Source organism: Triticum dicoccoides, chromosome 3A, assembly GCF_002162155.2.
Source record: "Triticum dicoccoides isolate Atlit2015 ecotype Zavitan chromosome 3A, WEW_v2.0, whole genome shotgun sequence".
In the NCBI taxonomy this organism is placed as follows: domain Eukaryota; kingdom Viridiplantae; phylum Streptophyta; class Magnoliopsida; order Poales; family Poaceae; genus Triticum; species Triticum dicoccoides.
Window position 1 is genome coordinate 57,601,754 of NC_041384.1, and position 16,849 is coordinate 57,618,602.

The window sequence follows — 16,849 nt, forward strand, 5'->3', positions numbered from 1 at the left end:
AAGTGGCGTTGAGCGCTCGTTAACTAGGTAATATTTTCAAGGGAGACGTAGAAGATTAGGGCCAAGATTGTCGAGTCAGGCCGCAACAGTTAGCCCATCTTCCACTAAAATTTTTTTTAGCCCAACTCATCTCGACGACTCGATCGGCCTGGTACGAGTAGCTTTTACTCCTAGTCTCCTACAACAGTCCAGTAGTCCACAGCCATCTCCGTCTTCGGCCACCGCATCGCCATGGCCTCCGCCTCGTCCGGCGCGGCGGCCTTCTCCCGCCTCGTCGACCGCACCCGCGTCCCGGACCCCACACTCCAGCGCCACGCCGTCGCGGCCTTCTTCCGCCACCTCCTCACGCTGCCCCCTCCCCTCCCCGCGGCCGCCCACGACGGCATCTCCTCCCTCCTTGCTTCCCCGCACGCCGCTGTCGCCGCCTACGCCTCCGCGTCCCTCGCCCGCCTCGCGGTCTCCCGCACCGACCTCCTCGCCCCCGACGAGGCCCTCCCGTTCCTCATCGCATCCCTCTCCGCTTCCCCGTCTCCCCGCCTGGCCTCATGCCTCGTCAAGGCCGTAGCCGCGCTCGTTTCCTGCGTCCTCCGCTCGGGCCCCGTTGACTCACGCTTCCCGCCCCACAACCACCCCTTCGTCCAGGCTCTCGCGTCGGGCGCTGACGGCGCGCGCGCGGAGCTGTCGCGGCAGGCGGCCAGGATGGTCGCCGAGGGGGTCGACGGCGTGGTGGGGTTCCTGAGGCCGCTCGTGATGTTTGGCGTGGTGAGGAAGGGGGACGCCGCGTTCGCGAGGGATTTAATCGGCGCGCTTGCCGCAGCGGCCACTGCAGCGGGCAAATCGGATTTGGCGGTCCCAGTGCTCAAATTGCTCGGCCAGAGCTTGCTGCATTTCGGCCGCGGGGATGGGGAGGTATGTGTTTTGGTCTATTCCCTCATGGATGGTGGTATTCGTTTTTCTGGGGAATGCAGTTGTTGGCAATCCTGCGAGGAATCTAGGGCACATAAACAACAGCACAGTCGTTTTGCATTTCATTTGTGTTCGAGCAATGATTGTTGTGGCACGAGCGATTGTGGGTGTTACGGTTCCTGTTCCTATGGATGTTAATGTTATTATTTATAGTCGGGTTCAGTAGATAGTACATAGCTGGGACTGTATTTGACAGTGCATTTTGTAGCTGTCAAAGCCTCAAAGGGGGAAATTATCTTACTCTGCACATAACGTTGCCTGCATTTCTTTGTCTTCAGGAAGGGCGGCTCTGGCTTAGTTCTGTGGAGTGCTTGGTCGATGCATATGTGATATTACTGAGGAAGTTAGCTCATGCTCAAAGGGTACTGCTCTTCTATGTTCTATCTGCTTATTTTGTGTAAATAATTGTAGCCCCGTCTTACTGATATTTTAAAATGCAGTCATGTTGGTTATGAATTAGATACTCAGGAAATTCATATTCTAGGCTACGCTTGTGGAGTTAGAACACAGAACCAAACAGTTTGCTCCTGCCTTTTATAAATCTTTTGTCAACTATAACCTAGGAGTTATGGAAATGCTTGGTGAGCTGATTTTATATATTTATACAATCGCTAATGGAATACACCTGGGCATAGTACGTTTATACTGAAGGTTAACTGCCTAGTATACTGATTAGTATGGTGCTGCACTTACCTAACGTTGAATTACACATGAGCCTCCTCTATGGTTCATCATCCATTGATGGAACTGAGGTAGGAAGCCAGTTAGGCAACTGACCAGTTAGTTATAGCCTTCTAGGGTCAATTTTCTTTCTTTAGTTTCTTCAGTTCAAATGCTTATATAATTCCTATGTATCAGCAATGCATCATACTTGTGCTATAACTTGCTTCTTTTAACAGCCAGCCTATGATGCCCAAGCAAGTAGTGTGGAGTTGCTAGAAATACTTTTGTCGCAATGTTCACTTCATCACCAACTTCTGGGAATGTCTTGTGCAGTTCTTGGATTATCAAAATATTTGTTTTCGGTGCAAAAGAACCTTGGGTTATGCTATCTTCCTGAAATTTCTGGTGTTCTCAGTTCTCTTTCCTGCATTCTCAGTGCGCTGGAGTTTGAATCTGAGCAACTGGCTGGATTGAAACTTCTGGCCTTTTTGGTTGAATGGAGACATGAAAATGGTACATTCCTAAATTTTTAGAATCCCCTTTCCCCCTCTCATTTGCAAGCGACAACTTCAATTTTTAATTTGGTTTTCTTTCATGTTATGACAGACACTAAAACCTTGGCTCCTCATAATATTTGATTTATTTTGCTTGCAGCGCTCAAAACAAATGAAGTGGTACATCACTTCAGTGAGGAGCTACTCTGTGTTCTGCCAGTTATCAACCTCGTTATTTCTCCATCGAGATCTGTTAAAGCAGTGGCATCCCATGTCCTGTCAAGATTTAGCTTGCTTGTTTTGGAGTTACCTGCTTCTTGTTCATCAGAGCAACAAGACATTTCAATGGTCCACCACATAAGCAGACCTACCTTTATCCTTCCTAAACTTGTACATCATCTATGGTCTCAGGTGATGTTTTACCTCTAATTTTTTTGCTATGCTGCAACTCTGCTTGTTTTCGCCTTTTTATGTAAAGCACCTAGTAGAGAGATAGAGATAGAGATGATCACATACCTTTTTGTTCCTTGTGCACACGATGTATGCGTTGAAATATTTGTATTGACAACTGAGTTACCACTTATCAGAAGATGGGAATTCTACACTTCACATCTTCAACAATTGAACTGCTGATGTGGCATGTTAGAGCTTTGTTTTTATGCATGTATGTGTTTATTCCATGGTTTATAATGCGGTAAAGTGCCTAAAGCGAGCACCACCTGCTCTGACGTTTAAGCGACACCTAAGCGCCTAAAGCGGGCATGTTTCTAAGGTGCTGCCAGGGCGCCTTATCGCTTAAAGAGAGTTCATAAAGAGAGTTCTGCTTTGTTCTGAGGGTGTCACAAACTGAATGGTATCCCTAGAGCTCAAGGTCGAGTAGCCAACCTTGAATCAGCATAGCAGTTTGCTTACCATGTCTGTTTCACTGATTGATGTCTTACAATTTTGTACAAAATGCGGGATAACTGGTACAGTCATATTTGCTCGCAACCTATTTCTGTTAATAATCTATGTTAGGTACACCTATATACTAGTGTTACTCTGAGTCAATATTCACACAGCTACTGGCCCTGTTTCCAAATCTGGAAGAGAGAAAATGTTGTTTTCATGTGGGCATGGTTTTTGAGTCGCTGATTAGTCGCTGTATAGTCGCCGATTAATCGCCAAGTCGTTTTCCAAAAATCAGGGCGACTCGCGACTTATGGCGACTATACAGCGACTTTCGTCGATTATACGCCGAGCCTCAGGGCTCACGGCGACTCGCCAAGTCGCGACTCAAAACCTTGCATGTGGGTACAGGTCTGCCCATTGTTTGCTCCTTGTGCACTTAACTTCTCTCCCAAGAAATGCTGCTTTGATTTCATAGCTGGTTCATTATGCGTTTGTAGCTCATATATATGTTTGTATTAATTCTGCTTTCTGGTTGCAGTCATCTTCAGGTTTCTTTTTTACGAAGTATGCAATTTGCAAGGGATTGCCGGAGTCGGCTGTGAACTATTCAGAAGCTAATTATTGGACGGACCAAATAAACGAGTATCTGTCAGTCCTTGCCAGAGAAAAGCTTACACTGGATGGCTCATCTTCAAAAACGATGTCATCAGGTTGAAGAATGTACTTGTACATTTACATATTGCCTTGTAGTTCTGCTTTGTGTAATCCTTAAAACGGGTATGAAACTCACTCTGTCTAATTACTTGCAGTAGCAATATCATCGCTTGTAAGCTCTGTAGTATCTGTTTTGGTAATGCACCCAAAACTTGGTACTTCTGCTGCTCCTTCCTTGGGTAATCTTGGCGCATCAGATTCGAAACTGGGAATGCCGCTGTTGCTAGTTATACTCTTCTATTGCAAGATTATGTACAGCAATGATAACTTCTCAGCAAATAGCTTGGTCAGTGCTGTAATTTCATCTTTGTCCTTTATTTGTACGCTAGTGGTTTATGAATACATGAATTCGTAAATAAATAAATTTAAAAGATGCAAAATCCTTATCACACTACTTAGACTAGACTGACACCGATCTTCACTATCTAATTAAGTGTTGATAATAGGGAAGCCACAGCTGTTAACACCATAGAATCTGGAATCAGGAGTGAGAAATACCATCCTTAATGTAGGGCAGCGTTGGCAGCCTTCATAATAGGTTGCTGCAGCAACCGTGCAGTCATGTTCCGCGGGCTGACTTCTGTATCATTAGTTGAAAAATGGAGTATGAATAATTATTTTTGCTGTCAGTTTGTTTCATATACTTGGATACTTCTGATATAACATAATATGATTCTTTCGCAAAAAAATGATTAATTCCCGTAGAGGTATAGACTGCATCTTAGTGGCCAAGTCTAGCCATCCCTTCGAAAGAGATAGCCATGTATATATAAATTACCCAAGAAAGAGTCCATCTAGTTAACATATTCTATGGTCTCCTCTTTCTGCTGCTCCTCCGCCTTTCTGCCATGCTGTCTGGCCATCGTGTGCACGCTAGTTACCCCAACGTGTATCTTGATTCATATCAGTATCTAATAAACAGAATAACTGCAAGCAGAGGAATGTACTTGACATTTATTTTTTCTATATCATCTGCAGCTCAGTTTGCTTGAGTCGTTGCCATCACTTGCTACACATGGTTTTGTGCTTCCACTTGCTCTGCAATTGATATCACCAATGCTTAAAAAGGATGCAAAATCGTAAGTATCTCAATTCTTCATCCAATTTGACATCACTGGGTTCAACTCAAGTTTCCTGTTATTTTTGTATTTGCTTGTTTTAGCTGGCTTGTCTTGTTCTGGCGTGGAGTGCATATACTTTCTTTTCACCTTTTTATGGTTTCTGAAAATTGTCCACAAACCCTCTTCATATAATAAGAAACAGAGCAACATACCTCATCATGCATACAGCAGGAACCAACTCATTTCCAACACGGATTGGGCAGTTTCAGAAAAATTAAGAAGCAGCTGACAGTGTGAACCAAATCATTGTTTTTAGCACATAACAAAATGACGTGCAGTTTTTAAATACAGAGCATGTGACTATTCTGCATGCAGTAACAAGTCGTCAACAACTTGCCCATAATATATGGTTTTTAGAAGCCTGTCCAATATATATCAGGAAAATAAGTAGGTATCTTATTCACAATTTCATTTTTAACTCAGAAGTGATAGACGAGTGGAAAATATGAATGTTGGTTGCCTTTAACAAACATCAATACTTTTGAATACAAGAAACTTTTGTCTTGATGGAGAACTGAGTAGTGCTCGGTTGGCTAGAGCCCATGTCTGGGAGCTCGCCCATCTGCGTTCGAGGCTCAGCCTCCGCAGGGTGCCCCATTTTTCTAAAAGAAGCCCTGGGCGCTAGTGAATGGATCTAGTTTTTTTTTTTTTGAAACTTTTGTCTTGATATTTTATAAGTTTTTACTTGTCCACATACAACTATTTGTGAGCAATAAGCTGAAGCTGAATTAGGCATTATCTATCATAACAGTATGTGCTGACGCAATAGTATTTATTTCCTATTACATGCTATTCATTTTAATATATCTTCATGTTACTCCTGCATGGTAACACGCAGGACTCTATATGCTATTGCTGTTCGATTGCTTTGCAAGATATGGTTTATCACAGATTGGGCATTTCCAAACTTACAAGTAAGGGCACACAATAAGTTGAATATTAGAATCTTGTTTGGCCATTATCAAAAGCTTTAATACATTGCTTATGAGTGTTTATGTTATGAAATATTGAAACTTATGCATACCATATGTTTCTGAAGCAGTTTTGAATGGCTAGAGTGATAACTTTATACCTTTATGTCGTTTGAATTCCAAAGACAATCCAATCGAGACTGATGAGTGGATCATCATGTCACCTTTCCCTAGAGTTTAAGTTATGAAAATGCCAAGTTGTTAGCTAAAACCATGCCATGCAATAAATAAAATAATTGAAGCTCTTCTCCATTCTTGAATTTTAAGCAAACATTCAATGTAATGTTCTTGAATATACGCATACCATTAGTTAGTATGATTAATTAAAGTTTGTCAATCTGCAATTTTTTTGTATTACTGGTTCGCTGTTCAATTACAAGATCAACACTAATTTCCGCTTTGTGAAATAGGGAGTTCTGGATCCTGAAACATTTTCCAGTTTCACTACTGATAGAGAAGTTTTCACAAGTATTGCTGCATCAGTGCGTGATGTTTGCAAGCAGAACGCAGATAGAGGTGTTGATCTCATATTATCTGTCTCGGTGTGTATTTTCGTCATCCTTTTTGGCTCATCATGCATTCTTTCTTGACTTGGTCCACGTTCTAACACTTTCCTTGTAGTCTTGTATTGAGAGCCGTGATTCTGTAGTTCAAGCTCTTGGCCTGGAGAGCCTCTCCTATCTCTGTGAGGCGGACATTGTGGGTAAGTTGATTGTCACTCAGTACATTAGATTGTTGACCTCTTCGAAATATCATGTTATACGAAGTCATGTCATCTGAAAGCTAGCAAAGACAGTGGTTAAATCTTAAGAATTCATGTCTTCTGAACTTCACTTCTGAGGCAAGCAGCTCATATGCATGCAGATTTTTATACCGCCTGGAAAGTTATATCAAAGGAGCTGACAGATTATTCAGTCAACCCCACGGTTTCGAATGGGTAAGGTCACTGGAATGATGCATTTAATGCAAATGTGCTTATGTGCACACCAGTTTAGTTTGGTCTGACTCTTATCTCCCTTTCCTCCCCTTTTCAGCTTATGCATTCTGTTGAGATGGGGAGCAATGGATGCTGAAGCATACTCTGAAACATCAAAGAACTTGATACAAACATTGTGGAGCATTGGTACATATAAGAAAAGTAACGCCGAAGCTGATCGTCTTTGGATTAAAGCAAGAGGAACTGCTTTTCACTCATTGTCCCACTACAAGGTTCTGCTGCACTTTGTTGTGTTATTGTCTGCATCTCCATATTTGTTATACTTTGACCGAAAATTGCATTCTGTTTACTTCTTACATTTGGTATTCTGTGTGTTTCTTTTGGTAAATTACCCATGCGTTGTATCTCTTGTAACTATAAGTTAGCAGTATTTAATGAAAAGATATGCAAAGCTTCTGCATGTTCTCTTAATTTTTGGTTGGTAATTTCAGATCTCACTTATTCAAGATTCTATTCCTGATTTCTGGAGAAGAAACTATGAGAGCTTTACTAATGAACACAATATGGAAGTTCTCAAAGCCATGGAGAACTTTCAAGTCGAGATTATCAAATTTGAGCACATGTTAGTATATTTTCTGAATTTACCCAGTTCAGATGCACATGTACATCCTTAACTGAGTTTTTTCCCTTACATCCAGAAACCGCCGTAGAGTAACTGCAGATAAAAGAACCATGGTGCACAAATTTGAGAAGTTATTGGACGTTCTCCCTCAGGCCGTGTTTAAAGGTATGCTCGTCGTACGCAAATGAGTTAAATTTTTGTACAACTAAATAGGTGAATGCCTGATGTTTTGTCCACTATCCTGTTTCTTAAAATGTTTGTCCTTTTTATGTTATATACTCCCTCCATCCCAAAGTAAGTGTCTCAACTTTGTACTAATTTTAGTACAAAGTTGTATTAGAGTTGAGACACTTATTTTGGGACGGAGGGAGTATGAAAACATATGTAATTTGTTATGTTCTATGTTTAATACTCCCTCCGTCCCAAAATTCTTGTCTTAGATTAGTCTAGATACGGATGTATCTAATACCAAAACGTGACTTGATACATCCGTATTTAGACAAATATAAGACAAGAATTTTGGGACGGAGGGAGTACATTCTAATGGTAGCTTCAGCTTTTAATCAGCTAAACTTTTTGAATTGTAGAAAAATCTGCACACCATCGGTTGCCTGGTGCAGCTCTTTTAACCATCAAGTTTTCCTCAGAAGACATCCTTCGTGAAGGGAAATCTAAGGTAGCATCTTTGAAGTTGCATGTTTTCATCTATAATTGCCAAAACGTGTGTCCTTGTATACTATACTGATCAGTTACATTTTTTTATTCACAGGATTTATCTAGAGTACATGCTGCATATGAGCAAGCATTAATGGAGATGGCTGAATCTATGTTTATATCAAGAAACATCGTGGTAGCTCTTCTTGCCTTGCATTCATGGAAATCATTTGTTTCCCATTGGATGCAGGCAGTTGTAACTTTGCTCGACACTAAAGAATCTTCAAAGTTGAATAAACTATTAAAAGCAGCTAACGACATTTTTAAGGTGCGTACATATGTCTTAGTTATTCTTTCAATTTTATAGATGTCTTTGTTCGAGAAAACCTTTCTTGAATTGCCACAAATGCTACTAAGAAAGTGTCAGTTTAGATGATGGGGCACTGATGCAAATAAAAAGAACCTAGATTTTTGTAACTGACAACTCTCTCTATGCATGTATGCAGATTTTGAGGTACATCAGTACATGTCATGGCTGCTGTTTACTCAAATGATAATCTAATGTTTACTTTAAAACTTTTTATCGGCAATGTGCTGACTCAAAAGAGTCACAATCTATGGATTATGATTGTTATTTCGACATAGGCTAAATATGATTTCGTTCATTTAGGTGTAAATTATCAGGAATTTACTATCACATGAATCCATCCTTCCATCTTGTTATCTTCCTTTTCCTCCTTTTACTTTCATGAACAAAGTTAGCTTCCTTTCTCTGTTTATGATAACTTTTCCCTAAGTTTTCCTAATTGTGATTGCAGATATTGTGCAAGTGTGTTCCTGTATCTAATCCTAGAGTTGCCGTTAACATTACTCTTGCAATTGGAGCACTGTGCTTGGTAAAGTTTTTTTATTGATATTTTAGTCATTCTCAAGTGTGATTATGATTGCAGCAGTATGATGTACTCCCTCCGTTCCAAATTACTCGTCGCAGAAATGAATGTATCTAGAACTAAAATACATCTAGATACATCCATTTCTGCGACGAGTAATTCAGAACGGAGGGAGTACTTCTGATGATTTTGGCACCCTGCGTTTTTAATTTCTCCTTCAACGCCATGTGGCCAGTTGGCTCATGCCTCAAACATAGAATGCACTCATCACTGCTGGATGCAGGATTTTTAACCTTTGCAATTTATTCAACTGTGCAATATCGGTTTTTAAGCCTTTAACTTTATCAATCTACATTTTTTACCAAAAGAATATAAAAGCCACTGGTGTCCACAGATGCTACAGGTTTTATGGTGTGCATGTGGCTGGTACTCATGGTTACTCCCCGTTCTAATTGATTTGACCAGAGTTTTCACTCTATCTCCTTCTCTAGCGAAGGGGAGCCTCCTCGCAGCTGTAAAGCTGTTGCCTTGTGACAATGAGGTCATGGGTTCGAGTTCTGGAAACAGCCATTTGATGAAATGTAGGGAAAGGCTGTGTACAAAAGACCCAAAGTGGTGGGACCCTTCCCATCCTGCGCAAGCGGGAGTTACGTGCACCGGGCTGCCTTTTTTTGTGTGCTCCTCTACCAATATGTGAACAAGTTCTAATTTCTCTAGCATTCACGGCTCAGCTAAACATACGAAAAACACAACTCTAGAAATACACTCGATACACACAGAAATCAACATCTGACTTAAGTGTATATTCTAAGCATTATTATTATTGGCTCACTTTTGGCCTTCTAGCACTGAAGAATACAGTCTGTATCTCTACAGTGTTTCTGATGTGTTCCTGAGTGGTTCTCAATTTTGATGTAATCGCTGCATCTTGTCTTACTGGCAGGTAGTTCCTCCAACTGCCCATCTAGTAATCTCATCTGCATCAGATTTTCTTTTGAAATGGTTACTGCAATATGAGCATGAGCACCAACAGTGGTCTGCAGCTATCTCTTTGGGACTAATATTCAACTGTTTTCATCCCACGGACAAAAAAAGCAAGCTTCAGGTTATCAATGGACTCTTTGAGGTACATGATTTTGCTCTCCATGATATTTCAACCTTTTTGTACTAGGTTGATTATTCTTTTCTAAAAAGTATAGAACTAGATGCCATGAACCATATCTCTTGATTTACTTTCACACAAACATTCAATGTTACCGACTCACATGTCACTCGCATGCCTAGCTGCCAGACATGTTTTTGTGACAGATTGCTTGGCGTTTGCTAGTAGTACCTATAAATATTGCTTCCAGCCAGCTTCACCGTACTGTTAGGAGCTTATGGGGCCTTGCTTCATGCAGCAAACAATGCCTAGTATATGTTCATTCAAGATTTTCATGCTGCCACATGCTGCAGTTGATGGCATCTCCTTTTGACATGCTTTATTGGAATATTATTATTTGATATAATGAGCATATGTTTTAAGTTTCTCACCATGCATTATGCCCTTCTGGATCCAGGTTATCTCAAATGCTGATAGTTATCTTGTAAAAGGAGCTTGTGGACTGGGATTAGGTTATGCTTGCCAAGGTCTTCTAACCAGAGCAGATAAATCTGATTCAGACTTAGAAGCAACTACACAACTCAACGAGCGTGCATCAGTTAAAGAAATTCTTCACACTGTGACTGCTTCATTAGTTAGACTATGTCCATCCTCATGTTATTCTCTCAAGAAACTAAGTATTTGTGGAACATTCTCCATGGAAGGAATGGAAGAAAATTGTGACAGCTTAGATGATGATCCTTGGGCTATTGCGGGACTTGTTCTTGGTCTGGGAAACTCTGTTGTTGCTCTGTATAGGCTTGGAGCTTATGAAGACGTTATTGAACTCAAGAATATATTGATATCATGGATACCAGATGTTGATTCAAGCTCTGTGTTATTTGATGAAGTAAATTCAGTATCCCTATGTATGGGCTCTTGCCTTGCTCTGCCATCTGTCATAGCATTTTGCCAGAGAGTGGAGTTACTGAATGATGATTTGGATGCTCTGTTCAATCGCTACACTTCTTTAGCTACTGAACTCCTGAACCTCAAGAAATCTGGAACTGTCTTTCAGAATTTATTGATGGCTATCTGTATCGGTGCTGGATCTTTGCTGTCTGGCATATTGAATGATGGGGTGCATGCCATGAAATTTGCTGATGTTAAGAAGTTTCTCGACACCCTTAAAAATATATACACCCATCCGTATCCTCCTATTGTCCATTTGGGAGGCATGTTTGGTGCTGTCAACGCTTTTGGTGCAGGTGCTGGAGACCTCACTGGGATTGGTTGGCAATCAATGAATTCACAGATAAAGCATGAGAAGGTCTCTCCCCTTGCCTGCATACCCTAACTCTTTACTTTTCTGTAACGTTAGAGTAATCCTTTTCATGGGCACAGGAGTCATCTTTGGTGCGAGGTCCTCTACTTACAAGTCCTGTTGGCGAGACTCTTTCAACGTCAATGGTTCAGGAAATATTTCTTCTTGCCAAGGACGCAGAGGATAATCACATACGGAATTATGCTGCGTGGGCTGTATCATTTCTTAGAAGTAGGTGGTTATTAAAGAATCAGAGTCTTAATGTTAATGATTCTTCTCAAAGAAATTCCGTTGATTCCAGTCAATCAACAAGTTTTTCTGCTGAAAACTTAGTGTGGAACTTAAGTCTCTGGCTGAGGGATCTTAACTTTGAAAAGGTTTGATCTGAATCTTTCTTGAAAGAATAACTTGAGCTCTCGCTTATTAAGATCAGGCTTTTGTGTTGTACATTTATTAAAGAAAGTATTCTAGAAAAAGAGAGTACACTTTATTCAACTCGCAGTTTACATATTCTAATATGTGCATTGAAAACTCAAAAGCTGGTGATGCCAAATACCCATACAGGCTTTTTTTTTTTTTTTGCATTCCTCTTGATAAACATGCATATCTTATACGGAGTATTAAGTTGTTCTTGTATTTGATGCAAAGATCTAATAAGTGCATATGCTCTTCTACGTCATAGATGATAGTTTTGGTTATTGGATACTAAATTTCGAACTTGATAATTTGGCTGATGGTGCACGAATATTTTCCTAGCGAAGCAAGTTTACAGTTTGGCGTCATGTGTGGATCCTCTTCTATTTATAGGGTTGTGGAGTTAGACGAGCAATTATTGTTTTGATGAGCATTTTTTATTGACTTATTATGTTATTTTACTATCTACAGCCTGGTGATGTGGTGCCAGTAAATACAATTGCAACAGTTCTGAAATGCCTTACTAAAGCTCCTAGAGTGCCAGCTATAGACTGGGGGGTTATAGTACGGCGGTGCATGAAAGTTGAGGCACAAATTCCTCATAAGTCAAACAATCATCGAGATCCTACATTATTAAGGGAAGAATGCTTATATTTTTCTCTAGCTCATGCCGATCATATCAGTCCTCTTCTGCAGTTTTTGGATGATCTGACAGATTTACCCAGGTTCAGGAGATTAGAAATGAACGTGCAGTCTGTTTTGCTCCAATATTTGTCACACCTAATGAAGCTCTTCTCTGATTCAAGATCTAAGAAACTGTACGACGATCTAGCTGTGTACTTCTGTTCCCACTCATCTTCATACTTGGATTACTCTCCTGAGCAGAGAAGCATGTTAAGAATGTCGTTCTGGAAAGGCATCTGTAAGTGCCTGGTGGAGGTGGTCTCTGAAGAGACTGACAGTTTCTCTTATGTTAAGAAATGCATCGAATGGTTGTTACCTCTGTTGAATCTCTGTAATGATGGTCAACCTGAATTCGTGGATGAGTGGTCTGCTGCTATCAAGTGTCTCATTGTTGCTCAGAAAAGTTGGTCAAGTGATATGCTGCAGGTGCTCTTCTAGTTTTCCTTCACAAATATTTTTGCATTAGTTATCTGTTTCAGCGAGCAGTATACTTCCTATGTAATTTCTATTTCACAACTTAACGTTCAGCTTTCTTTTCAGGTGCACAGTACCACATCCTTAAGTGAAGGGGAACATGTTGATGCGGCAAGGAAGATTATCATCAGGGCAAGGTTGTGTTTTGCTGGTTGCGTTTCTGCACTTGAGCTGGGGAACATAAAGACTACCATACTGAGTACAACAGCTGATGGTAACCGGCAACTGCATCCCTCAGCTTTGAGTTGTGCTTCGAACCTTCCTGTTTGTCTGTTGCTGGGCCATGCTTATGAGTAGTGTTCAGTCTTTATATTTTCCATTCTTTATCTGCCGCCCACCCTTCTATCATTGAAGGTAACAAACAAATATTGTTTCAGGCGTCTGGTGGAACGTTCTTGTTGAGGTTGCAGCAGCTGTATACTCTGCTGACAATGGTATAAAGAAGCAGTGGCTTTTGGATGCATTAGACATTGGTTGTGTTACAGCTCATCCCTCCACGGTAAATTTTCAGTTGCAACGTGTCCTGACAGTGCATGACCTCAAACATGAACATGAATTGCTTATGGTCACTCATTGCCTTCTCTTTGTTCTAATATTTCAGGCACTGCGTTTTGTTGGCCTGCTATGTGGTAGCTGTTGTATCTATATGCCACTTCTCATTGTTAATCCAACAAACGTACTGAGTGATTTGCCTGTTACACTGCCTTCCTTTCTCTCCAGCAGCATTTGGGATGACCTTAGAAACTCTGCCACTGATAAGTTATGGTTGTTGACCACTCGCATCTACACATGGGCAGAACAATTGACTCGTGGAGAGGGCCTTCCTTGCCATGATCATATTCATGGAAGTGAAGCTGAGAACGCAACTTTTCTTGCGAACATGCTGCGCTCTACATGCATTGCGGTGGAAGATCACTTGGCTGTTGATAAACAGCTAAAGCTTGCAAACCTGGAGGCACTATGATTATAAGGAGAACTGCTTTTCGTTTTAATGATATGTATGCCATAGCATATTTTTCTAGAACACATATTATTGCTGTCTTAGCTGATGATGTAGAAATACCTTTGTTGTATATAATTTTAGCTTAACAGTCTCCTGATACATTGTAAGTGATGGTTCTTAGAGTAAACTCAGTTTGGTGGAAGATAACCGGAGATTAAAATTGCTGTGTTATCTGAATTTGATTGCACTATGCAACAATTTCTTATCGCCAAACAATTTGAAAGAGCAGAGTGCTGGAAAAAAGATAGTCATCAGAGCCCTCACCCTCACCCTGAGATGGAAAAGTTTAGTGCATGTTTACCTGGATCTCATTACAGGTAAACCTTATCATATTATGCCATATGCCCTGTCCTTGAGAGGTTATGTTCCCTATATATTTCTGAACTATGTTTCTCAAAATGTGCTGGCATTTTATATGGTTCATGCAGAGAGCCTTTGACTCGAGTCAGAACCTGATGGGTACTCACCTAAAGCTTCGTCTGAAGATATCTCTATCAGTTTCCAATGCAGTGTGGGTCGCTGGTCATTGTAGTCCCTCCACCAGCATCTCAAGGGTTGTTGTAGGTTAGTCTGAGCTTTCTGGGATTTGATCCCACAATCTTCTTGGTGGCCACATTACATCTTTCAGGCTGCAGGTACAGTCTAATCAAGTCCTCTTACACTTGAAAAACAAATAAAATCTGGTGCTGCTCTGTTGGTATGATATCATGCTCTATAGAAAGATAAAATCAATATGCAAATCATCAAATATAAAATTAATCACTAATGATGATTCTCATTCTTTCAGAAAGACCCCCCCACAAAAGCACCGCATTTGATGCTTAAATTCCCGTCACGCCTTCTTTTCCTTTTAAAGTTATCTCTTGACTTTTTATTTGATGGAATCTGTCCTAAGAACTTACCAGCATTTCCAAAAATAGAAAAGGAACTAACCGCAGAAAGGCTAGTAGTACCATCTCTTTTGTATGTCCATTGCATTTAGCCTTTCGCCATGATGGATGTCTCCGGTTCACAAATTTGCCACTGTTCTGCCTACAACTTTAAGAATATGTCTCGAGTAGCTTGCAGGATACAGTTAGAAATGGTAATTTTGGAAGATTGTAACTGTTCCTGGAAAGTAAAATAAAATATGATGTATAGAAATAAAGATCGAATAGAGAATGTCAAATCCAGGACACAGCGAGCTAGCTAGACGTCACTTTTGCACGTTGGTAGCTTCCATCTAGACACACGACTCTTGTACGGACGGGCGAGATAAAGGAACCCCGGCGGAATCAATATCTCCCATGGTTCGTTCCATAGCCGCTAATCGATATGCCTAGTGCGCCCCTTCCACCCACCCAAGGGCCTTTGGCAGATGAGCTAGCAGTGCCGTTAAAACCTTCCATTGCTTTCATGCGGATTCTCTTATCTCCATGGATCTCCCCCCCTTATATATTGTGATCAGATATGCTGTCAAGTGCATGCAGCCGCGCGGCCACGGCCTGCAAACATCTTTGCCTGGATGTTTCCATGAAGGAACCAATTGGGTGTCTCAGGAAACATTTGCTTTGCCACGCTTTTTTGAGTATATCATAGCCGTGGGGGCGTACCCGTTAGCAGATTCTGCCAAACAATCTTAATTATCAAAGCCGTGCCCTTTCGCTATCGCTTTATTTTATCCCCTCAAGTATAACATGAGCCTATCATAGCGCCCGGCCCCAAAGCCAACCAATCACATGGCTGCGAGTCCAATGTATTGCTAGTTCACTGAAAGGTGCAATAATTTATCCTTGTGGTGGCTATCAAGGGTTTGTGCAGGAGGAGGACTATGCACTGTGCTATGGTGATTATGCTTTATAGCAAACCAGATACTTCCGAGGGAACTTGCAATCGAAGCAAATTCATTTTTACGCAATTCATCAATATATTCTGGGATTTGATCCAAGTTTAGCCTGCTGAAAAAGGAGATGGGTTGAGATTAGACTTGATTGCCATGCATGCCACCAATGGTCCTTTGAGGAGGATGGAGAAAAAATACGAGGGGCTCACATGCAAGAGGATATATATGGACGATTGAAAACAGTCACCAGCTTAGAGCCTTGGACACATGAAGATGCGGTGGGCTCAGTGTATAAGCAGCGCAACATCTACATTCTTCTGTTTCCCTGCGAGTGATGAAACTGCACAAGAGGTCTTTTAATTTAATATATCGTCCTTGGTATGCCGGTCACCTAATTAATCTGGACTTGTGATAGGCCAACACAGAAACTGATTGACAGGAATAGCCCGGGCTCCACACAAACACACTGGCACAGGGGCCAGATGCAGCCAAGGGTGATGTTTATAATTATTACGAAATGGCGTCAGATGATCATGTCAGGGCCGGGGATGATCGGCCCCCAATAATAATCAAAGCAGCAGAAACACGGTCATGTGCTCGACAATCAACGTGGGGCTCTGCAGGCACACAGGCCAGTGATTCTATATTTGGCAACTATTATCTCTGCTTGTTTGCGCCACACCAGATAGCAAAGCAGAGCGCTGATCCTGTGATCGGGAAGGCCGGGCTTGAAGGATTGGAAACTGAAGCGCAACGGCGGCAGCGCTGATAAAAACAGCTGGGCAGCCCCACCCCCACCCCACCCATGGCGATGGGGCCGGGCCAGACAGACAGTGCGGGATTCTCTTAATCGATCGACAAAGTACGGGTTCCATGCCATGCACGCCCGTGGCACCGCGACCCTTCCGCCCCTTGTGACCAGAATTCAAAGGGACTGTGCCCTCCCACAGTGCGGTGCAACCTCGCCTCTGTACCGCGAGGACCCATCCGCTGATCCATCCGTGCTTTCCCCACCCCCACCCCACCCCCAACACGCCACTTACTAGCAGCACGTAGTACCATCCTCGATCTTTAGCATCGCAAGCACACCAGCTGGTGCTAATTCACCAGCGAGTTTTCCTGCC

The 16,849-nt window shown here is 41.7% G+C and overlaps 1 protein-coding gene across 1 annotated transcript; it reads left to right on the plus strand.

The window, feature by feature from the left end:
• The first annotated feature begins 202 nt into the window (after nucleotides 1-202).
• Nucleotides 203-14,080, plus strand: LOC119267094 (protein RST1-like). The gene is made up of 24 exons (XM_037548407.1): nucleotides 203-909; nucleotides 1,245-1,328; nucleotides 1,866-2,142; nucleotides 2,284-2,534; nucleotides 3,553-3,724; nucleotides 3,824-4,014; nucleotides 4,707-4,807; nucleotides 5,688-5,763; nucleotides 6,231-6,362; nucleotides 6,442-6,523; nucleotides 6,685-6,757; nucleotides 6,855-7,029; nucleotides 7,249-7,379; nucleotides 7,456-7,544; nucleotides 7,967-8,055; nucleotides 8,149-8,361; nucleotides 8,852-8,929; nucleotides 9,867-10,049; nucleotides 10,483-11,334; nucleotides 11,409-11,705; nucleotides 12,214-12,852; nucleotides 12,967-13,114; nucleotides 13,278-13,399; nucleotides 13,502-14,080. The coding sequence occupies exons 1-24, from the start codon at nucleotides 232-234 to the stop codon at nucleotides 13,862-13,864; spliced, it is 5,496 nt and encodes a 1,831-aa protein (XP_037404304.1). The 5' UTR covers nucleotides 203-231; the 3' UTR covers nucleotides 13,865-14,080.
• The last annotated feature ends 2,769 nt before the right edge of the window (nucleotides 14,081-16,849 follow it).

Coding starts and splice junctions, on each gene's coding strand:
- LOC119267094 (XM_037548407.1), top strand. CDS start 232: ATGGCCTCCGCCTCGTCCGGCGCGGCGGCCTTCTCCCGCCTCGTCGAC. Junction 2,143..2,283: donor TGAATGGAGACATGAAAATG/GTACATTCCTAA, acceptor TTTTGCTTGCAG/CGCTCAAAACAAATGAAGTG. Junction 2,535..3,552: donor TACATCATCTATGGTCTCAG/GTGATGTTTTAC, acceptor TTCTGGTTGCAG/TCATCTTCAGGTTTCTTTTT.